Source organism: Dendrobates tinctorius, unplaced genomic scaffold (genome assembly GCF_039654945.1).
Source record: "Dendrobates tinctorius isolate UK_male_01 unplaced genomic scaffold, ASM3965494v1 ptg000395l, whole genome shotgun sequence".
NCBI classification, from domain to species: domain Eukaryota; kingdom Metazoa; phylum Chordata; class Amphibia; order Anura; family Dendrobatidae; genus Dendrobates; species Dendrobates tinctorius.
In genome coordinates this window covers 2,035,001-2,060,000 of record NW_027362061.1, presented here as the reverse complement: position 1 = coordinate 2,060,000, position 25,000 = coordinate 2,035,001, and the positions used below count along the sequence as shown (strand labels likewise).

The following is a 25,000-nucleotide window of genomic DNA, read 5'->3' as shown; positions in this document are numbered from 1 at the left end:
CTTTAGGAACACTCCCACTTTACCCCAGAGTTACTCCCCTTGCCTGGATTCGTGCAGGACCTTGGTGTGTTGGAAACACTTATCCATACCCTCTGAGGAAGCTGACGGGGCGAAACGCCCGTAAGAGGGAATAGTGGTGAATCTGCCATCTTTCTCTGTACACTCCCGGCATGTCGTCTGTAGGATCTGTAATCACCATCTCTTGTTAGGATGGTTCCTCATTTACACTATATGGGCTGTGCTGTATTCCTGGGATATCCCATATAGCACTGGCTGCACTTTATATCTCCTCTCTGTACTCCAGGGATGTAATGCGCTGTCAGCTCTTTATTCTCTCACTATTTATACCCTTTGCTCTGTGTCCTCTCATTATATAAGCTATTCATCTATAAGTGCACAGGATCTATTCCCCTTATACACTGATATCCAGTGATAGATCTACAATCCGGTTACAGATATCTATGTATGGATTTATCTTACACTCAGTAAATACGGTGCACTTATCTCATCCCCACCTTGATAGTGACGCTCTCTTAGGATACATGTTACTCTATGATGGCACTTTTGCACATGGCCACTAGATGGAGCTACAACATCTGACATTTGCCTGAATTTTTTTATTATATTTTCTTGTGGTAACTCTATACTATTTACCATTAGAAGCTGTGTATTTCTGTAATTATTTGTATGTATACATGATTGATTACCACTTCTGTCTCTGTAAAAACAATCCCCTTTAACCCCTTTCTGACATTGGGTGTAAATGTACTTCCCCCTTTGATGCGGGCTCTGGCAGTGAGCCGACATCTTTTCCGGCACATGTCAGCTGTTTTGAACAGCTGCCATTTGCCCCTAACAGCCTCTGACAACGGCATTTAATGCGCATTTCCAGCAAGCGCATCGGAAATCCCACCCATCGGTGACCCCGTCACAGGATCATGGGTCACCGATGGGTTGGCATGACAACCAGAGGTCTCCAGCAGACCTCTATGCTTGTCACTTCTGGGATGCTATGAGCGCCGCCCGCTAGACAAAACCGAATGGACCAGTGATCGTCCCAACGAACTCCCGCTCTCCTTTTAACATGGGCAAAACACTACTCAGACAACACAGGGTGAGGGTAACACAGTGTGGGCAATGCTTTATTGTACCACAAAACAGGCAGATAACACATAGAACAGTCCCAGCTTAATACTCAAGATGGGGCACATTACATAGTAACATAGTTTTGAAGACTGAAGGAAGACCTTATGTCCATCTAGTTCAGCCTATTTTTAGTGCAGCTGTTCTGCATTGTTGATCCTGGGGAAGGCAAAAAACCCACAGAGTAGAAGACAATTTTCTCCATAGGGAAAAAAAATTCCTTCCCCTAAGCTGGGTCAACCATCTGCCTATAATATTCTATTATTCGTAACCTTCTATACTGTTACTCACAAGAAAAGCCTCCATTCCTTTCTTACATTCATTCAGTGAGTTGGCCATCACCACTTCCTCAGGAAGAGAATTCCAGAGCCTCACTGCTCTTACCGTGAAGAACCCTCTTCTATGCTGGTGCAGAAATTGTCTTTCCTCCAAACGAAGAGAATTCCCCCTTGTTCTTGTCACAGTCATTGGTACAAACAGTTCATTGGAGAGATCTCTGTATTGCCCTCTGATATACTTCTACATATATATTAAGTCTCCCCGGGTGATTATCGTGGAGGTCACCCAGGCTCTCAGGTACCCTTTTCTGCATTTTCTAAAATGTCATTTCAAGTGGAACTTTGTTGTGGGGGTGTCTCCACATCCACAACTGCCTTCGTGGATTGCGGTTCATCATTGAACTTTATTGACTCTGACTTGGTGGCCAGGTGTAAGTTAGGGACAGTTAGGTTGGAGACTCCGATTCACCTTGTTGCTATTGACAAAACACCACTGGTTAAGAATGACATTGTGTTTTGTACTGAAGAGTTTCTCCTTAAAGTGAGTTCCTTACACCAGGAACGTATTTCGTGTTTTGTAATGAACAACCTGCCTGCGGGACTGGTGTTGGGGTTCCCCTGGTTACAGCTGCATAATCCTGTGATTAATTGGGAATCTCGGGACATTGTTAAATGGGGTCCCTATTGCTCTGAGAAATGTCTTGTTTCTGTGTCTGTGTCGTCCATGGGTCTAGAAGGCATTCCGGAGTGCCTGATAGATTATACTGACGTTTTCTCCGAAAAAGAGGCTGAGGTTTTACCACCACACCGCCCATTTGATTGTGCCATTGACCTGGTTCCAGGTGCCAAATTGCCCAAAGCCCGCCTGTATAACCTCTCGGGTCCGGAACGGGCTGCGATGAAGGAATATATTTCTGAGAGCCTCCGTAAGGGACATATTCGTCCTTCTGTTTCTCCTGTGGCGGAAGGGTTCTTTTTTGTAAAAAAAAAAGACGGTGGTTTGCGCCCATGCCTCGATTTTCGTGAGTTAAATAAAATAACTGTGAGGAATACTTATCCCCTTCCACTTATTCCTGATTTATACAATCAGCTGTCCGGAGCTAAGTGGTTTTCGAAATTAGACCTACGGGGAGCGTATAACCTTATCCGAGTCCGGGATGGAGATGAATGGAAGACCGCCTTTCTCACTACTGAAGGGTTGTTTGAAAATTTGGTCATGCCCTTCGGCCTGACCAACGCTCCAGCGGTCTTCCAAAATTTCATAAATCATGTGTTCTCCGATTTGATTGGACGTTTTATGGTGGTGTATTTGGATGACATTTTAATCTACTCACCTGATAAACAGACTCACATTGGTCATGTTCGGGCAGTTCTCCAAAGGCTCAGGGAGAACTGTCTGTTTACTAAACTTGAAAAATGTTTATTTTTTGTTCAGGAACTGTCCTTTCTGGGGTTCATCGTGTCTGCTGAAGAGTATCGCATGGATCCTAATAAGGTGCAGGCCATTCTCGAGTGGGTTCAACCGTGTGATTTGAAGGGTCTGCAACGTTTCCTTGGGTTCGCTAATTATTATCGGAAATTTATAAGGGGGTTCTCACAGGTGGTTAAACCCCTCACAGACATGACTCAAAAGGGGGCCGATATCAAGAATTGGTCTACCGCAGCGGTAGCGGCATTTCAGTTTTTGAAAAAATGTTTCATGTCGGCCCCGGTTCTTATCCAACCGGACCCCTCTGAACCATTTATTGTTGAGGTAGACGCCTCAGAGGTGGGGGTGGGGGCGGTATTGTCCCAGGGACCCACCACTTTGACCAATTTAAGACCTTGCGCCTTTTTCTCAAAGAAGTTCTCTCCGGCAGAGAGAAACTATGATGTGGGGAATCGGGAACTTCTGGCCGTAAAATTGGCTTTTGCAGAATGGAGGCATTTTTTGGAGGGGGCTGTCCATCCTATAACGGTAATCACGGACCACAAAAACCTAGCTTACATTGAGTCTGCTAAAAGGTTGACTCCCAGACAGGCTAGATGGTCACTTTTTTTTTTCTCGATTTAACTTCTCGATCACTTTCCGACCAGGATCCAAGAATATCAGAGCGGATGCGTTGTCACGCAGTCTAGATCCGGTGTCCCCCCCGGAACCTCCATCCTCCATTCTTCAGCCTGGGGTGGTGGTGGCAGACGTTTCTAATGTGTTGGAACGAGAGAAGCCCAGGCTCTTGCACCTCCAGCTAAGCCGGTGGATAAACTTTATGTGCCAGCTCAGTTTCGTCTCAAGGTCCTCCAGGAGTTCCATGACTCAGTTCTGGGTGGACATCCAGGGATCTCAGCGACCCGGAAGGCCATTGCTAGAATGTTCTGGTGGTCTTCTTTAGCCTCTGATGTTGGGGAGTATGTGTCTGCGTGTGAGGTTTGTGCCCGTGCGAAAACTCCCCATAACCGGCCGGCCGGGGAATTGGTACCATTGCCAATTCCTGAGAGACCATGGACTCATCTGTCCATGGATTTCATCACCAACCTTCCTGCTTCCAAGGGTAATACCGTGGTCTGGGTCGTAGTGGACAGGTTTAGTAAGCAGGCACATTTTGTACCTTTGGCAGCTCTACCTAATGCGGAAACATTGTCCAGATTGTTTGTGGAGCATGTGGTGCGGTTGCATGGGGTACCCCTGAATGTGGTGTCTGATAGGGGAGTGCAATTTGTGTCCAGATTTTGGAGAGCTTTTTGTAGGAGGTTGGGTATTGGTCTGTCCTTTTCATCCGCCTACCATCCAGAGACTAATGGGCAGACTGAGCGGACCAATCAGTCTCTGGAGCAAATTCTGCGTTGTTTGACCTCAGCCTGACAGGATGATTGGTGTTCTGTGTTACCATTGGCTGAGTTTGCTTTTAACAACCGCACTAACCAGTCTACGGGTACATCTCCTTTTTTTGCAATTATGGGTTTTATCCTCATTTTGGAGAATTTTCCCGCTTGAATTCTGGGTGTCCTGGGGCGGACGAGTCGATCCAGCGGTTGGGGGAGGTATGGCGGGAGGTCCAGAATAACATTACGAAGGCCCAGGACAAATTTAAATTTTTTGCGGACAAAAAACGATCCGTGGGTCCAGTGTTTCAGGTCGGAGATAAGGTATGGTTATCCACCAAAAATATAAGGCTCAAGGTCCCCTCTGCGAAGCTTGGACCCAAGTTTATAGGTCCCTATGTAATTACCGAAGCAGTTAACCCGGTGGCTTTTCGGTTGAGTCTTCCGCCATCTCTAAGGATCCCTAATGTTTTCCATAAGGCCCTTTTGAAACCTGTGAGGTCCAGTGGGGAGGGATCATCATCTTCCCCGACACCGGTTCTGGTATATGGGCAGGCTGAGTACGAGGTGGAACGAATTGTCGACTCCAGGTTGGTCCGTCGCGCCCTTCAGTATTTGATACATTGGAAGGGCTACGGTCCTGAGGAACGCTCGTGGGTTCCTGCTCGATCAGTTCATGCGGATCGGTTGATCTGAGCCTTTCACGCCAAGTACCCTGAGAGACCTGGGGGTCCGGTGGCCCCCCATTGAGAGGAGGGTACTGTCATGATCCAGGACAGGATTTCGCTTTGACCCGCCTGGTTAGACTATGGGTTAATTGTGCTGCCTCTCTCTGGCAGCAGGAGGCTATTTAGTGTTCACTGGACCTGGGTCTGGTGTCAGTTATACTCCTGCCCTCGGCTGAGTTAAGTGACCTCTTGTATACGTGTGCCTTGTGCCTGATATCTTGCTTGTTTGTTCGGTTGTGATCTGGTTCTGTCCCTGTTACGAGTTCTGCCTGACCCTCTTGTACTGCGCTACCTCTCGTGTATGACTCTCTGCTTGTGACCCGACTTCTCTCTGCTCGTCCCCTTGGTACCACGTCGCCCTCTTGTGTATGACCCTTGGCTCTGTCTGACTACCCGTCTGTTCGTCTCTCCTGTACCTCGTTTGCCCGTACTGTGTGTGACCTCTGTTTTGCCTGACTCTGAGTTGTTGTGTGGTGTCCTGTCCTCTCTGAATACAGGACACTAAGCCCCGCCCCCTTCCAGTCACATGACCATAGGTCCCGTGCACATTATTCAGTTTTAGTGTCCGCAGGTCTTTTGCCTCTTTACCTTCCAGCGCTGACTGGACCCTGACACTATTATCCTGAAGCACGCATGGTCACCTCTGCTGCACACTCCACAGGTATCTTTTAGCACTGCTTCTGTTCTCAGGACACGCGCACTGGCTCTATGAGCGAGTGCAGTGCGGTGTCTCTGACAGTTTTCCAGCCTAAGGAATTCAGATTACTGCACAATCTCTCCTGAAATGGGGGCGCTAATACTTTCTCTACTCTTCTGCTCAGGATCCATAGTAGCTCCAATGGTCCACCATAAATGAGTGCAACTCCAGTTTAGCGTTCTCCCCTCGTACATACGTTGTTGTTGGGGATGTAACATATTTTTTTATTCTGTCTTTTTTTAACCTGTTCATTCTGTATGATGGTTTGATTGTGGTGGGATCGGCCTTCCTGCCTAATGTGAGTCAGTAACTCCCTGATGATCTTCAAAAAATCTCTCCATTGCCTCTTCCAAATGCCTAAGAGCTAAATTTAAAGTGCCCCTGTCAGCAGGATTGTGCTCAGTAACCTACAGACACTGTCAGGTCAGCACCGTTATACTGATTACAATGATACCTGGTGATGAAATCCGTCTTGTGGTTGTTGTTTAATCTGTATTTGTAGTTTTCAGTTAATGAGATTCTCGTGCTCTGGGGCGGGGCTCTGGGTGGGGCTTTATGTGGTGCTCTGATTACATATTCCTCTGTATTGGCTTATGACAGGTCGCTGATCCCTCACTGACCTGCCCCCATTATTACATAATGCATATAATAGTGTTGGTATTATTGGTGATAATGCCTATAATATTGTGGCTATTGTGAGGCTTAGAAAAAAATTACATCCAGCAAAATGTCACCGGTGATGGCGACGCCTGCACAGTAGCATCTATAAGTAAGAGACAGAGGCTACTGTGCAGGCGCCGCTGGTGACATTTTACTGGATGTAATTTTTTTTCTAAGCCTCACAATAGCCACAATATTATAGGCATTATCACCAATAATATCAATGCTATTATATGCATTATGTAATAATGGGGGCAGGTCAGTGAGGGATCAGCAACCTGTCATAAGCCAGTACAGATGAATATGTAATCAGACCACATAAAGCCCCGCCCACATGCCACCACAGCCCCGCCCCAGAGCATGAGAATCTCATTAACGGAAAGCTACAAATAAAGATTTCATCACCAGGTATCAAAGTAAGACACCTATCCATAACTAATCCTATAGTTATATGATAAATAAAGATGCAGCAAGAATAAAGTCTTTTATTAGAAATAAAGCAAAACACAGGGCAAGTGGGAAGAGCCGGGCAAAGCACCAGAATTGGCGCATCTAATAGATGTGCCTTTTCTGGGCAGCTGCAGGCTGCTGTTTTTAGGCTGGGGGGTCAATATCCATGGCCCTTTACAAGCCTGAGAATACCAGCCCCCAACTGTCAGCCTTAGCAAGGCTGGTTGTCAAAAATGGGGGGACTCCATGCCATGTTTTTAAATTATTTCTTTATATAATTAAAAAAAACAGTGTGAGGACCCCTGTATTCTTGATAACCAGCCTTGCTGAAGCTGACAGATGAGGGTTGCAGCCCCCAGTTGTGAGTTTTGCCAGACTGGTTATAGAAAATGCAGGGGAAACCACACCATTTTTTTCATTCATTTATTTAGTTATAACGCAGGCAGTGGCTGAGGAATACTCCAATCATCCGCTCCTGCTGTCACTGTTCTTGGCAGCAGCAGGTGTAGGTTGATGGGAGTAATAGTCCCAAACGCCCGCACCTACTATCATCATTCTCACTTTAATATAACTCTCATCATTCTCCCCGCCGGCAGAGCAGAGGAGAATGATGAGAGCGTCTTCAGCACCCGCCACCGGGGAACAGCGATTAATGTAGCGCTTCTTCCCTGCCGGCCGTCCATGTGGTACGGATGCTGACATAGTTGTCACACGTGTGCCACGAGTATTACACACATGGACATCTCCGGTACCGGAAATATCAGGACGTGTGAAACCGGCCTTATACACAGTTCTCTTTAAATGCCTAATATTTCTTCTTGAAACTCATCTGACAGAAAATATTGGACCTTACGATAGTATAGATTGTGAAGTCTCCAAGACCCATACGTTAATTACCCCAGAGAGGTTTCACCACTAGCTGCTCATTTATTACTGATGGAGACTGTGGAGTTTGGTCATTTCAGTAGTTCCTAATCAGGCCCCATTATTAATATCTGACGTGTGTCACTTTATGTGGTGGTAAGTTTGGAATTATTCACAAAGGATAATAGGAAACAAATGGATCTTACAAATTATTTTCCAGCTTCGCACTATACCCTATATACGTTTGTACTCTACTGTCTGGGCACATGGCAGTGTTCAGAAGGGAAGGAGCGCCATTTAGCTATTTGAATGCAGATCTAGGTGGAATAGTTTGCAGACACAATGTATTGGGAGCACTGTTCATGGTCACTTGGCAGCTCAAATGAAGTCCACCATGAACATGCTTGGCTCTATCTTCTCTGCTTTCCATATCCCAAGGATTGCCTTGCTCATCGCCCTTTAACACCATTACATGGAATCTGGACTTACACAGGGACCCCTAGGCTTGGACCATGGTGTTACCTGCTATTCTGTGGTATTAGATGGCAAGAAGAATAGTCAGGTAGCTGGGTCAGAACCAGAAGGACAGAATCAGAAGACACAAGAGTAGTCAGTAAACTGGCCACGGTCACAACAGGACACAAATACACAAGCCGCAAGCTGAGCACAGAGGACTGAACCAGAGGAGAACAACGCTGTATCTGGCAGATTCCGGCCATGTGCTTTGTGCTTTAGTAGGGTGTGGTACTTTCCAATTGGCTGAAGTAGGGAGCAGATTACTCCAGCTGGACAGCAGGAACAGATCCCAGATGAGATTGGACACACCATATGCAGAAGCCCTAATATAACTAAATGACAGAAAACCAGAATAGTCGAAATCCCCATAAAGTGATCCCATTTTATAAATGAATTCACTGAGGGTTATAATCCTTAGGAGGAGTGAATATTTTGACTCCACAGCCACTTTCCGGAAATTAACACACAGTGGATGTTGGAGAGTGAAAATTACACATTTGCCATTTTCTTACCCAGCACATAGTGCCCAGATTGTGCTCCAGGAGACACACACCGCAAATTACGTGGATTCTTCTCATTATAATATTGCTAAATACAGGGATCCTAAATGTTGTTTGCGCACACTGCAAGACTCCGAAGTGAGAGCGGATTTTGCTGGATTGGTTTATGGAAACCTTGTTGCTTTTCAACAGCCTTTGAGCCACTAATAGTGCGGGAACCTCTGTTTTTCCATTGACAGATGATGGACCTGAGTGGGGACTTGTTTTTTGTGAGATGAGAATTGGTATTATTTTCACCTACATAACATTGATTGGTTTCTTTTTATTTGATATTTGGGAGGCAGAATAAACAAACAGTTGAACACCGCACACTACTGGTTCATTCAACAAGGTTTCTATTAGACTGTGAACTGTCATTGTCTTGGTAAATAATTTAAGCTTTTACATAGCTTGCCATTTTTATGGACAGTTTAAGTAGAAATGCTCAAAAATATAAAACTCAAGGATATTTTATTAAAAAATAATTGTTTTTATCTTAGGAGATGACTGTACCAGGAGATCAAAGAGACAGCTGACATCTTCAATTTTTAAATCTGATGATCTTGAGATCCTACAAGATACAACTGAAGTGATTGCTATTACTCCAGATATACCATCATCCATTCACAGCAAAGATCTGTCATCTGATCCTATGAAACAGGTCCCATCTTCTGATTCATTACTGACTACTAAGGAAAATCAAAGTCACAAAAGAGGCAATAAAAACCAAACTGCTCCTAAAGCAAAGAAGTCATTTTCATGTTCAGAATGTGGGAAATGTTTTACATGGAAATCACATTTTGTTACTCACCAGAGAATTCACACAGGAGCGAAACCTTTTTACTGTTCAGAATGTGGGAAAAATTTTGCACAGAAATCACATTTTGTTAGACACCAGAGAATTCACACAGGGGAGAAGCCTTTTTGCTGTTCAGAATGTGGGAAATATTTTGCACAGAAATCACATTTTGTTAGACACCAGAGAAATCACACGGGGGAAAAGCATTTTTCCTGTTCAGAATGTGGGAAATGTTTTAACAATAAATCAGATTGTGTTAAGCACCAGAGAATCCACACAGGAGAGAAGCCTTTTTCATGTTCAGAATGTGGGAAATGTTTTGGACAGAAATCAAGTTTTCTTTCCCACAAGAGAACTCACACAGGGGAGAAGCCTTTTTCATGTTCAGAATGTGGGAAATGTTTTGGACAGAAATCAAGTTTTCTTTCCCACAAGAGAACTCACACAGGGGAGAAGCCTTTTTCATGTTCAGAATGTGGGAAATGTTTTGGACAGAAATCAAGTTTTCTTTCCCACAAGAGAACTCACACAGGGGAGAAGCCTTTTTCATGTTCAGAATGTGGGAAATGTTTTGGACAGAAATCAAGTTTTCTTTCCCACAAGAGAACTCACACAGGGGAGAAGCCTTTTTCATGTTCAGAATGTGGGAAATGTTTTGGACAGAAATCAAGTTTTCTTTCCCACAAGAGAACTCACACAGGGGAGAAGCCTTTTTCATGTTCAGAATGTGGGAAATGTTTTGGACAGAAATCAAGTTTTCTTTCCCACAAGAGAACTCACACAGGGGAGAAGCCTTTTTCATGTTCAGAATGTGGGAAATGTTTTAGCACTATATCAAATTGTGTTAAGCACCAGAGAACTCACACAGGAGAGAAGCCTTTTTCATGTTTAAAATGTGGGAAATATTTTGCACAGAAATCATGTTTTCTTACCCACCAGAGAACTCACACAAGGGAGAAGCCTTCTTCCAGTTCAGAATGTGGGAAATATTTTAACCATAAAGCGCATCTTGAACGCCATCAGAGTAGTCACACAGAGGAGAAGCCATTTTCATTTTCTTAATATGGGAAATATTTTACTTGGAAATCAACTCTTAATAAACATCAGAGATGTCACATAGGGGAGAAGCCTTTTTTATGTTCATAGTGTTGGAATAGTTTTAACGAAAATTGCACCTTCTTAAATGGGTTGTCTCTTGTCATTCCTCATGTTTGCTGACAAAAGGAAAAAACTAAACCTTATTAATTGCAAATGTAAAACTATACCCATAATTCGCCCCCTGAAGGTTAGTTGGAAAGTGACTAATAGAAAAAACATGTACCCCACATCTCAGTATATAGGGTGAGGTGATGTTTACACACTCACTCTCCAAGCCTCTCATTTCTACGGGTTTCATCGTCCTCACCAAAGGCGACTCATCAGGAGACTATTTAACATTGACCTATATTCAAGCAAGACTAAACGAAAAAAGGAAAAAACTAAAATCATGTATCATGTTATTCGAAACAGTCAGAAAACTAGCCACATATTGGCAGATCGCAGACCTCAAACTATATACTTCGGAAGTTTATAAGCCACTCCAGTGTCAGGAATAGATGGTATGAATTTGAATTTACCAAATGGCTGCAATGAAACAAAGAGTGAAAAATTTAAAGGGGTCTGAATACTTTCCGTCCCACTGTATCAGTAAAAATAACTCCTCTTTATTAGGTTAAGTATAAAAGAATTGCACCATTTTCTGATACCCGTCACGTCTCCATTTTTTGTGATCTCGGGTTGGGTGAAGACTAGTGTTGAGCATTCCGATACCGCAAGTATCGGGTATCGGCCGATACTTGCTGTATCGGAATTCCGATACCGACTTCCAATATTTTTTCAATATCGGAAGTCGGCATCGGAATCGGAAGTTCAAAGTTGATTGACAGCCTGACGTCATCATGATGCGCGGTGTGTGCGCATCATGATGCGCCGTCATTTCGGGCCTTCCGGGGGTCTCTGCCGGCCTGCCGGGGGGCTGTGTGGACTGCCCGGGGTCTGTACCGGCCTGCCGGTAATCTGTGCACCCTGTGGGGGTCTGTACCGGCCTGCCGGTGGTCTGTGCCGGCCTGCCGGTGGTCTGTGCACCCTGTGGGGGTCTGTACCGGCCTGCCGGGGGGCTGTGCCGGCCTGCCGGTGGTCTGTGCACCCTGTGGGGGTCTGTACCGGCCTGCCGGGGGGCTGTGCCGGCCTGCCGGGGGGCTGTGCTGATGTCCGGGGGTCTGTGCAAGCATCGTCCGATGGGACTACAAGTCCCATCTGGCGATGCCTGCTACCATGACAGTGATTGACACATTAGCCAATGATGGGACAGTAGTAGTCCCATCATCCGGCTAATGTGTTAAATGTTAAAAAAAAAAAAAAAAAATACTACATACATACTACATACATACTACATGCATGCTACATACATACTACATGCTACATACATACTACATGCTACATACATACTACATGCTACATACATACTACATATATACTACATGCATGCTACATACATACTACATGCTACATACATACTACATATATACTACATGCATGCTACATACATACTACATGCTACATACATACTACATATATTCTACATGCATGCTACATACATACTACATACATACTACATGCATGCTACATACATACTACATGCTACATACATACCACATACATACTACATATATACTACATGCATGCTACATACATACTGCATGCTACATGCATGCTACATACATACTACATACATACTACATGCTACATACATACCACATATATACTACATACATACAATACATTCATACAATACATACATAGACATACAGTACATATAACATAGAGTAACATACTTACCAATACTTGTCACATTGTTCCCCGAAGCCATTGTCTTTTCCGGAATAAATATTAACATAACAAACCACAAAAATACTCACCCATGATCCGAAGCAGTCCACGAGTGTGTCCCACGACGATCTTGGGTAGAGAACTGCAGCATCAGCTGATGCTGCCGTTCTCTACGGGCTGCAGGAATCCAATGACGGAAGGTAGGTATCCTTCCGCACTGTATTCCTCCGCCACTTAAAAAAAAAGTCCCTAGTCTCACTTTATGCCATTGCTGCGTGGGAAATTCCCACACAGCAATGGCATAAAGTGAGACTAGGGACTTTTTTTTTTTTTAAGTGGCGGAGGAATACAGTGCGGAAGGATACCTACCTTCCGTCATTGGATTCCTGCATCCCGTAGAGAACGGCAGCATCAGCTGATGCTGCAGTTCTCTACCCAAGATCGTCGTGGGACACACTCGTGGACTGCTTCGGATCATGGGTGAGTATTTTTGTGGTTTGTTATGTTAATATTTATTCCGGAAAAGACAATGGCTTCGGGGAACAATGTGACAAGTATTGGTAAGTATGTTACTCTATGTTATATGTACTGTATGTCTATGTATGTATTGTATGAATGTATTGTATGTATGTAGTATATATGTGGTATGTATGTAGCATGTAGTATGTATGTAGTATGTATGTAGCATGCATGTAGCATGCAGTATGTATGTAGCATGCATGTAGTATATATGTAGTATGTATGTGGTATGTATGTAGCATGTAGTATGTATGTAGCATGCATGTAGTATGTATGTAGTATGTATGTAGCATGCATGTAGAATATATGTAGTATGTATGTAGCATGTAGTATGTATGTAGCATGCATGTAGTATATATGTAGTATGTATGTAGCATGTAGTATGTATGTAGCATGCATGTAGTATATATGTAGTATGTATGTAGCATGTATGTAGCATGCATGTAGTATATATGTAGTATGTATGTAGCATATAGTATGTATGTAGCATGCATGTAGTATATATGTAGTATGTATGTAGCATGTAGTATGTATGTAGCATGCATGTAGTATGTATGTAGCATGTAGTATGTATGTAGCATGCATGTAGTATATATGTAGTATGTATGTAGCATGTAGTATGTATGTAGCATGCATGTAGTATGTATGTGGTATGTATGTAGCATGTAGTATGTATGTAGCATGCATGTAGTATATATGTGTTATGTATGTAGCATGTAGCATGCATGTAGCATGCATGTAGTATGTATGTAGTATGTATGTGGTATGTATGTAGCATGCATGTAGTATGTATGTAGTATATATGTGGTATGTATGTAGCATGTAGTATGTATGTAGCATGCAGTATGTATGTAGCATGCATGTAGTATATATGTAGTATGTATGTAGTATATATGTAGTATGTATGTTGCATGTAGTATATATGTAGTATGAATGTAGCATGTATGTAGTATGTAGTATGAATGTAGCATGTATGTAGTATGCATGTTGTATGTATGTAGCATGTAATTTTTTATTTTTTATTTTTTTTTTTATTTTTTTTTTACATTCAACACATTAGCCGGATGATGGGACTACTACTGTCCCATCATTGGCTAATGTGTCAATCACTGTCATGGTAGCAGGCATCGCCCGATGGGACTTGTAGTCCCATCGGACGATGCCTGCACAGACCCCCGAAGCCTGCACAGACCACCGGCAGGCCGGCACAGCCCCCCCGGAGCCTGCACATCCCCCCGGCAGGCCGGCACAGCCCCCCGGAGCCTGCACAGCCCCCCGGCAGGCCGGCACAGCCCCCCGGCAGGCCGGCACAGCCCACCGGAGCCTGCACAGCCCCCCGGCAGGCCGGCACAGACCACCGGAGCCTGCACAGACCCCCTGGCAGGCCGGCACAGCCCCCCGAAAGGCCCGTACAGACCCCAGAGAGGCTGTACAAGGCAAAAACAGGGTTTTTCTTATTCCGATACCGGAAGTCCCATAGACTTGAATGGGACTTCCGGTATCGGAATCGGCGATACCGATACTTTTTTTAAAGATCGGCCGATCCATTCCGATCCGATACTTTGACGTATCGGACGGTATCGCTCAACTCTAGTGAAGACTTATTTTTTGTGTGCCGAGCTGATGATTTTAATGAATACCATTTTGGTGCAGATACGATCTTTTGGTCATCCTTTATTGCATTTCAATGCAATGTTGTGACCAAAAAAAAGTAATTCTGGCGTTTTTACTTTTTTTCTCGTTACGCCATTTAGCGATCGGGTTAATTCTTTTTTATATTGATAGATCAGGCGATTATGAACGCCGCTATAACAAATATGTGTATGTTTGATTTTTTATTTTATTTTGAAAGGGGCGAAAGGGGGTAATTTGAACTTTTATTTTTTTTTATATTTTTAAAAACATTTCTTTTTTTACTTTTGGCATTGTGAAGACATACAGCATTGTATCTTAATTAACCAGATGACTATTTTTTAGCAAACAAAGAATAATAGAATGTTATCTGTATGTTGGCTTTAAATTTAAGTGTTGATTTCTAGTTGGTCAAGAAAATAGACTATTGTTTGGGTAAGCCTGGAATATTGACTTTTATTGTGCGATTATCCTTGATCACTGGTGATGTTTGCTGATATGCTAATTATACATTGTGTTATGGAGCCAGTTTGTTTACTTCTAAAGCAGAGAGGGAAAAACTATGCAAATAGTTTAAATAATCAAGTAATGCTATAATAATTTCATCTCCATTCTTACCCTTTATATAAATACTGAATGAGGGACACTTGTTAAGTCTAAAAATAGGTTACATGCCTCTGTATAAAGAGACTGAGAGAGAGAAATAGCCAGAGAGATTCTGCCAAGACATCTATTCATCCTAAGGACAAGAGACAGGACAGCAGCCACAACATCATCACAAGGGACATGGATCTATCATTCTATAGGAAACAACCTAGGGGTTTTCGGCCTCGGTTGGAAGAATACAGATCTGCTCCATTGACTATCACTGAACCATGGATACGTTTGCAGATGCCAGATTGTGATCTTTGGATCAACCGGCCTTGTACCTTGTATGGACTCAATGGACTGTCATCTTCCTACACTTGTTGTTACCTCCTCTCTGTGTGTGGGCCACAGGTGGAGTATCCGACCCTGGAATATGAAGCCAAGTTATGATCCTCGGTTCAGCTGGCCTTGTATGGACTGTCATCTTCCTACACTTGTTGTTACCTCCTCTCTGTGTGTGCGTGCCACAAATGGGGTAGTGACCCTGGAAGATCTGAAGTCACAGAAGCTATTTTCCTGGTGGGTCAATGGAAGGGTGAGACTCTGTAATGTGCCCCATCTTGGGTATTTTTCTGAAACTGTTCTATGTGTTATCTGCCTGTTTTGTGGTACAATAAAGCATTGCCACACTGTTTTACCCTCACCCTGTGTTGTCTGAGTGAGTAGCATTTTGCCCATGCTAATAGAAGAGCTGGAGTTCGGCAGGATGATCCCTAGTTCATGTGTTTTTGGCTAGCGGACGGTGCTCATAGCATTCCGGCAGTGACAAGCATAGAGGTCTGCTGGAAACCTCTGGTTGTCATGCCAACCCATCCGTGACCTATGATAATGTGACGGGGTCACCGATGGGCGGATTTCCGGCGCGCTTGCTGGAAGTGCGCATTAAATGCTGCTGTCAGAGGCTGTTAGGGGCAAATGGCAACTGTTCAAGACAGCTGACGTACCGGAAAAGATGTAAGCTCACCGCCGGAGCCCACATCAAAGAGAGGAAGTACATTTACGCCTGATGTCGGAAAGGGGTTAAAGGGGATTGTTTTTACAGAGAAAGAAGTGGTAATCAATCATGTATACAACTTATAATGTTAAATAGTATAGAGGTAAGACAAGAAAATATAATTTGTGTAAACCATGTGTAGATATAAAAATTCAGCCAAATGTCAAATGTTGAAACACAACAAGAAAACACAAAAAGACAAATTTGCAAAAATACTCTGCAGTAAAAAATATGACAGTAATCAGCAAGTGCTGGATAACAAATACAGGGTATTCAGTCGATACATTTTTTGCAAAAAGTGTATAGCAAGCTGCTCCACCACGTCACGGTAACCCTTCATGGAGCAGTACCTATCTAATGTATTTAAAACCTGAACATGTTAACAGTGTCTAAATGAACAGGATACAGACAGGCACCCCCCGGTATGGGCTCATGGTGCAAGGCAGCTCATTTATGTACATGTCACACAAGAGAGGGGTGGGGTCTCCCAAACCATGCTAAGCAAGGAGAAAACGGATTAAAAACATATGTGACATGCACAAGTGTGAACAAGTCGGTCAGACAGTGTTCACGCCACTCACTGGCTGAAACACAAGAAAATACAAAATGACAAATTTGCAAAAATACTCTGCAGTAAAAAATATGACAGTAATCAACAAGTGCTGGATAACAAATACAGGGTATTTAGTCGATACATTTATTGTAAAAAGTGTATAGCAAGCTGCTCCACCACGTCACGGTAACCCTTCATGGAGCAGTCCCTATCTAATGTATTTAAAACCTGAACATGTTAACAGTGTCTAAATGAACAGGATACAGACAGGCGCCCCCCAGTATGGGCTCGTGGTGCAAGGCAGCTCATTTATGTGCATGTCACACAAGAGAGGGGTGGGGTCTCCCAAACCATGCTAAGCAAGGAAAAAACGGATAGAAAACATATGTGACATGCACAAGTGTGAACAAGTCGGTCAGACAGTGTTCACGCCACCCACTGGCTTAAACACAAGAAAACACAAAATGACAAATTTGCAAAAATACTCTGCAGTAAAAAATATGACCGTAATCAGCAAGTGCTGGATAACAAATACAGGGTATTTAGTCGATACATTTTTTGCAAAAAAATTTGTCATTTTGTGTTTTCTTGTTGTGTTTCAGCCAGTGGGTGGCGTGAACACTGTCTGACCGATTTGTTCACACTTGTGCATGTCACATATGTTTTTAATCCGATTTTTTCCTTGCTTAGCATGGTTTGGGAGACCCCACCCCTCTCTTGTGTAACATGCACATAAATGAGCTGCCTTGCACCATGAGCCCATACTGGGGGGCGCCTGTCTGTATCCTGTTCATTTAGACACTGTTTACATGTTCAGGTTTTAAATACATTAGATAGGGACTACTCCGTGAAGGGTTACCGTGACATGGTGGAGCAGCTTGCTATACACTTTTTGCAAGACATGTATCGACTAAATACCCTGTATTTGTTATCCAGCACTTGCTGATTACTGTGATATTTTTTACTGCAGAGTATTTTTGCAAATTTGTCATTTTGTGTTTTCTTATGTTTCAGCCAGTGGGTGGCGTGAACACTGTCTGACCGACTTGTTCACACTTGTGCATGTCACATATGTTTTTAAATGTCAAATGTTGTAGCTCCATCTAGTGGCTATGTGCAAAAGTGCCACCATAGAGTCAAATGTATCCTAAGAGAGCATCACTATCAAAGTGGAAATGAGATTAAGTGCACCGTATTTATTGAGTATAAGATAAATCCATGCATAGATATATGTAAACGGATTGTAGATATATCACTTGGTATCAGTTTAAAAGGTGAATAGATACTGTGCACTTATAAATGAATAGCTTATATAATGAGGACACAGGGGGCGTGTCTGGATGAGGAGCTGAGCGGGCGCAGGCAACACTAGCTGCATGCCCCAGTAGCAACAAACGGTCAGGGAAACCTGCAATTCCACTCACCACGACCTCAGACGGGGTCCGGGCACTGATGGGGCATGCAATGAGGAGCAGGGGAGCAGTGCTGGTCAGGATACCGGTCTTTGTGCCAGCGCCCAAGAAAATCCAAGATGGCCACCGCAGCAGTCACCATGCGGCCAGCGGCTGTGTGGAGCACTCTGAGGGGTCTGATCTCCTGACACTGGGTCAGACCTCACCGGAGAGGGGTGTAATGTACTGTAAAGATGTTTCTAGAAACTTCTAGAAGTCTCCCCTTTTCTTATCAGGACATTGCAGCCTGCTGTGTAGCTGCAAACCCCCCTTCTCTTCCCCCCCACACACACCAGTGTCTTCATGTGCACAGCTCTGTGAAACCTGAAACCGTCCATTTCCTGTGAGCTAGGAATGTTAATTAGCTAAGTGAAAAGATGGTCCTTTGTTTAAAACCAAAGGCTGGTTACACGTATAGGAAATATTAAAAGAAGCCTAGCTCGTACTCCGCTCATGACAGAGATATAATAGTGATATTTCTGTTATCTGAGTGGACCCGGCTTCGCTACGGTGCCTCTGGTGAAGTTCTCGGACCTCCAGAAACCGAGATATGGATTGCTCCCAAATGGAATGTTGTAATTATTGCATGCTTGGAGTTGTTTCACTCTATTCGATGAGCTACAACCAATGATACCATATATGTGTTTGTGCAGGCTCCCCTCGCTAAGATATGATCCTCATAAGTTTTGTAGCCAAATCATAACTTGAAGAGAGGGAGGTTGGTCCTCTCCAGACCGCCCCTTTCATGAGGTCACAAACCCTAGTCTATATGCATTCCCTACCATATCCCAGGCCAGTTGGAGCTGAGTTTTGATGCTGAACAGACCTAACCCCCATGTCTTGGGATGTTTGGTTGCCGCCCCTCCCCCAAGCCACATGGGATGCCTAAAGAGTCATAAGCAACTGTGAGTGTACTTTCTGTTTTCATCCATTTTTGTTTTATACTTGTATTGTACATATTTTATGTCTCAATTTTATAACAACTTTTATCTATATAATCACTGCCCTCATTTTGGGGAATAAATGATATAATAATTCAGTCTGTCTTCATGCTCTAAGAAACGATCTATACGCCTTGTTTAGATAATCGCTACTAATTCAAGGGGTTTGCCGCGGACCCTCTTAATGAACTCTTTGATTAAATAAACCGTGGATGGTGGCAGCGTGGTGTGTGTGATTGATTAGGCTAGTTGGCAGGACAGAAGGGTCTTATATTGCTAAAGGGGGCCTGCGGCCACAGCATTGATAATTCCCTTACTGCGGTAGCCTAATTGCCCGTGCACAACAAGCAGCCCGTCCGGTGACTAATTATCCTAGGTGCAGTTCCCTGACTGTCCTGAGGGTAAGGTGACGCCGGAGAGCTGCGAGTTCCAAAGTGGAACTGAGAAAGTGGGACATACATAAATCCCCGCAGTTCTTGGAAGGTTGTTAGCAGTGGTGGGGCACCCAAAATAAACCCCCCTGCGGCAAATTGTTAGAGCAAGGTTAGCTTGCTGCATTTTTGTCACATGGTGCCAGTGGTGGGATAACTAAGATAAGCCCCCACTGTGCCTGTGATAGCTGTGTGCCGCGTCCCTCCGTCCGCTGATACACCCGTGTCAGTGGTGAGATTGTGACATATCGGTGACACAGGGTCCGCTGTCCGTCACGCTTTGGTGGCAGCGGGTCTCTCGTTCGTCACATATTCGTGGAAGCAGTGGGATTGTGACATATTGGTGAAACAGGGTCCGCTGTCCGTCACGCTTTGGTGGCAGCGGGTCTCCCGTTCGTCACAAGGGGCATGAGTGCAGTGGAGCAGACACAGGATAGATCGGGCAGCTCTTCATCCAGGAGCCTGGAGAAGCAGAGCAACAAATTGCAAGTATATGCACCTGACACGGCACCCCTCCACCCCATCACTGAGGCCACACTGAAGTCCCTGCTAGGAGATCTAAAGCAGGCTATACATAGTGACATTACCTCAGCCCTCACTGCACTACAGAAAGACATCGGGCACATAGGGGACAGAACAGTCCGTACTGAGGAGAAGCTGGAGGAATTCACCACAGCCCACAACGACTTAGTGGACTCTCATTATGAGGCAGATGAGCAGATCACCACCCTAAAACTAAAGCTGGCGGATTTGGAGGACCGCTCCAGGCGCAACAATCTGCGCTTTAGGGGATACCAGAAAGCGTTGCTGTGGGTGCGTTGTAGGAGTTCCTAACAGATTTCTTTACCGCACTAGTCCCTGAGGCGGAGCAGCGAGACCTCATAATAGAGCGCACAGGATCCCCAAACTCAAAAGTGCCCCGCCTCTGCGCCCAGGGATGTAATTGCCAGGCTTTATTTTTATCATTTTAAAGAAGCCATTAGCAAAGCTGCAGCGAGTGGACCGGAGCTCCCAGAGGTTCAAGAGCATCATGGTGTTCACCGACCTATCTGCCGTGACCCTGAACAGAAGGCGGGAGTTCTCCACAACCACCAAGATCCTACAGGACAACGGGATCACATACAAGTGGGCCTACCCGGTGATCGTCACCAAGAATGGAGCCACGCAGCTCCTGACTTCCCCCCGAGAGGCCATTCCTCTTCTGCAGAAATGGTCGCTGGCGTCAGTGGACGAGGATACCAGCTCCCCGCTGAAGAAGATGCCGCCCACCCTGATGAAGGTGTGGACATGAACAAGAGAAGAGAATACAAGACTACTTTTCACCATGGTCTGCGGAGGCACGAGAGGAGAGTTTTTTCTTTCTCTTCACCCCCCACTATATACTGGATAGAGGAGCATATTAGCCCCCAATGCCCCCACTATATACTGGATAGAGGAGCATATCGGCCCCCAATACCCCCCACTATATACTGGATAGAGGAGTATATCAGCCCCCAATACCCCCCACTATATACTGGATAGCGGAGCATATCCAGGAGGTTCACTTAGAACCAAACTCTATTTTTGAAGCTGTTACAGTTTTTTCACAAAATTAAAGTTTGTTTTTTGTTATTCCCACATTTTTCCTAATTGTCTAGTGGTGACACATAGATTGTATCTGTAATCTGTACATGGTTCTTCACATTTCTAGCATTAATGTAAAGGGACTGAATAGTCAATTCAGAAGATCCCTTCTATGGAAAGAGGCCAAATCCCTAAAAGCAGATGTATTGTGCATTCAGGACACCCACCTATATAGCACTGACGCCCCCAGACTGCAGAATAGAAATTTCCCAAATGTCTTTCATTCCCATGCAATTGACAAAAAAAGAGGAGTAGTAATCGCGATAAAGAACACCGTCGCCTTCCAGCTAATCACCAGCGTAGTGGACGACGAGGGCAAATACGTCATCCTAGTCTGCACCATAAATAACAAGACCTACACAATTGTCTCTATTTACGCCCCTAACTCCAAGCAGATTTCATTTCTTAAAGGTACCCTGGCGGTAGTAGCAAAGGTTAAAAAAGGCGCCCTGTTAGTCTGTGGGGACTTTACCATCACCCCCTGTCCTAACATTGATAAATCGCTACCCCCTCAGAAGAAAGAAAACACCCAATCACTCTCTCAGACCTTCCTAGCGGAAGAACTCTACGATGTCTGGCGGGCACTACATGCCTCCGAGCGGGATTACACCTTCTACTCACACTCCCATAGAGGTGACTCCAGAACTGATCTAATGGTCACAGATAAATGGTTATTACAGGCCATGATAGGGAACATAACCTGGTCGGACCACGCCCCGGTCTCCAGTCAAATTACAGAGGGATACAACTATCCAACATATTCCCCATGGAGAGTAAATAACTACGTAATCACATCCCATAAAATTAGGCCCCAATTGCAGGAATCATTATCAGAATAGTTCACAATTAATAACAAACTCGATGTGTCCGTATCTACAGTATGGTGCGCCCACAAGGCCAACATCCAGGGTAAAATAGCGTCCCAGAATAAAAAACCAACACTACACCAAATAGAGGAAATTAATCAAAACATAGCCGCACTAGAAGAGGCACACAAACGTAGCCCCACAAACACAATCCTCCAAACATTACAGAAACTAAGGTATGAACTACACCTACTGCTCCAACACAAATACGAGCACAATCTACGGAAAAGTAATGCCAAATATTACTGTCAGGGAAGCAAAGCGGGCAAAATTTTAGCATAAGTGAAGAGTCTCCGCGAGCTCAACGATCACTGGATTTTGGCCGTTGCAGCTGAAAGGAGGAAATCGGTAAATTTTGGCTCATTTTTCATCGCTTTGAAATCTCTAACAATAACAATATGGAAGAGGCCAGGAGCCATTTGGTGAGCTGCATTTCTTGCTACATGTTCACAGACTTACCAGTAGAAAACCCAAACTTCACACGCCACAAATGCAAGCTTGTGTCCCTGTTGGAGGAAAAGTTGCAAAATCTCGAGGAGAGGATAGCTACAATGAATATCATTAAGGAAGGTGAAGAGTTCTTAGACAGAGCAGAATTATCTCTTCATGTTACAGAAAGAGAAGAAATTCAAAGTGCACCTGAAGAAACAGAGGAATGGAAACATGTGACCCAGAGAAGCAGGAGGATCGGGAGGCAGTCAGCGCCCATACTGCTCAGGAACCAGTACCAGGCTCTTACGCAGGAGAATGATGAAGAAATACATCAGGATAAGACTTTGCCCACAAACAGCAACCTTGTACGCCTTCAGAGTCCTCCTGGATGGAGAAAGAAAAATGTTGTGAAGAAGAAACGGAGAGTGGTGGTCATGGGGGATTCCCTGTTGAGAGTAAGAATACAAGGACTTACTTACTGTTTGGGTAAGAATACAAGGACAGAACAATGGAAAGGGCATCATTGTAGGCATTTACTACAGGCCGCCTGTGCAAGCTGAAGATATGGATGACCTCTTTATGCATCAAATGGCCAAGTTCTCCAAAAATATGACATAGTTGTCATGGGAGATTTCAACTATCCAGACATTTGTTGGGAATCTCTCTCAGGCAAAACTAACAGGTCAAGGAAATTCTTATCCTCTCTTGCTGACAACTTTATCTTCCAAAAGGTAAAGGAGAAAACAAGGGGAACTGCTACCTTGGATCTAATCCTTATAAACAGGGAGGAAATGGTTGAGGAGGTAAAAGTGGCTGGGACCCTAGGAGGTAGCGACCATGCTATTTTAGAATTTTGGATAACTAGAGGAGGAAGACCTGTGAAGACTCAGATGTCAAGGTTAGATTTCAGAAAGGCAGATTTTAAAGGGATTCAGAAAGAGAATTGGAGGAATCCATTGGCTGGATATCCTTAAAGACAAAAATGTCCAGGAAGGATGGGAAATCTTGAAAAATGAAATTCTCAAAGCACAATTGTTAACAATTCCAAAAAGAGGGAAGAATAGGAAGCATTTAAGGAAGTCAGGATGGATATACACAGAACTTAAGCACATGCTATAAAGGAAGAATGAAATGTTTATAAAATGGAAAGAGGGAGTCATATCTAAAGAAGAATATAATGCTGTCTGCAGAACTTGCAGGGCACAAATCAGATTATCTAAAGCTGACAATGAATTGAGGCTTGCAAGAGATGTCAAAAGCAATAATAAAGGATTTTGGGGACATCTCAAAAGTAAAAGAAAAGTCAAAGATGCTATAGGATTTTTACCGGATGAAAATGATGAAATGGTAAGAAAGGATGTTGAGAAGGCCGAACTTTTAAATTCCTATTTTGCATTCGTTTTCTCTCAGAAAGGAAATGTAACATCAACTGTTTTTCACTGTCCTATTAAGGGAATAGAGGAATCCAGGATACCTATAAACAGGAAGATGGTGAGGAAACAGCTAACCTAGATGAATTCAAGTCTCCAGGTCAAGATGAACTACACCACAGAGTACTGAAGGAGATAGCAGAAGAAATTTTTGAACCCCTCTCCATAATATTTGAAAATTCTTGGAGTAAAGGAGAAGTCCCAGAAGACTGGAGAAGAGCAAATGTTCCTATCTTCAAAAAGGGAAGAAGGTGGACCCAGGCAACTATAGGCCGGTGAGTCTGACTTCTATACCAGGAAAGATCTTTGAATAAATTATTAAACAACATGTATGTAAGTACCTGGATAAGAATGAAATGATTAAACAGAGTCAGCATGGGTTTGTAACTAATAAGTCATGTCAGACTAACTTAATTTCCTTCTATGACAGAATCACTGATTGGGTGGATCAGGGAAATGCTGTAGATATAGTATATCTTGACTTCAGCAAAGCATTTGACAAAGTATCTCATACAATCCTTATTGAAAAAAATGACTTGGTATGGAATGGAAAAGGCAACTGTTAGGTGGATTCATAACTGGCTTAGTGATCGGACCCAAGAGTGGTCGTAAATGGCTGCACATCCAGTTGGAAGAATGTCTCAAGTGGGGTCCCACAGGGCTCTGTCCTGGGCCCTGTATTGTTCAACATCTTTATCAACGATTTAGATGATGGAATTGAGGGTAAACTGATTAAATTTGCTGATGACACAAAGCTAGGAGGGATAGATAATACTAGAGAAGAGAGAGAGAGGATTCAAAAAGATATAAATAAACTGGAGAAGTGGGCAGCAACTAACAGAATGGTTTTTATCAGGGAAAAATGCAAAGTGCTACATCTGGGCAATAAAAATGAAAAAAGCATATATAGAATGGGAGGAATAGGGCTAAGCAACAGCACATGTGAAAAAGACTTGGGTATACTAATAGATCACAGACTGAATATGAGTCAACAGTGTGATGCAGCAGCAAAAGAGGCAAATGTAATTCTAGGATGTATTAACAGAAGCATACAGTCTAGATCACGTGAAGTCATTATTTCCCTCTACTCCTCTTTGGTCAGACCTCTTCTGGAATATTGTGTCCACTTTTGGGCA

The 25,000-nt window shown here is 43.8% G+C and overlaps 1 protein-coding gene across 1 annotated transcript in view; it reads left to right on the top strand.

The window, feature by feature from the left end:
• The window catches only part of LOC141076226 (uncharacterized), a 67,577-nt gene that overhangs the window by 7,901 nt on the left and 34,676 nt on the right, over positions 1-25,000 (top strand). The window contains 1 exon segment of the mRNA XM_073563583.1: positions 9,178-10,362. Coding sequence (XP_073419684.1) covers positions 9,178-10,362 — 1,185 coding nt within the window.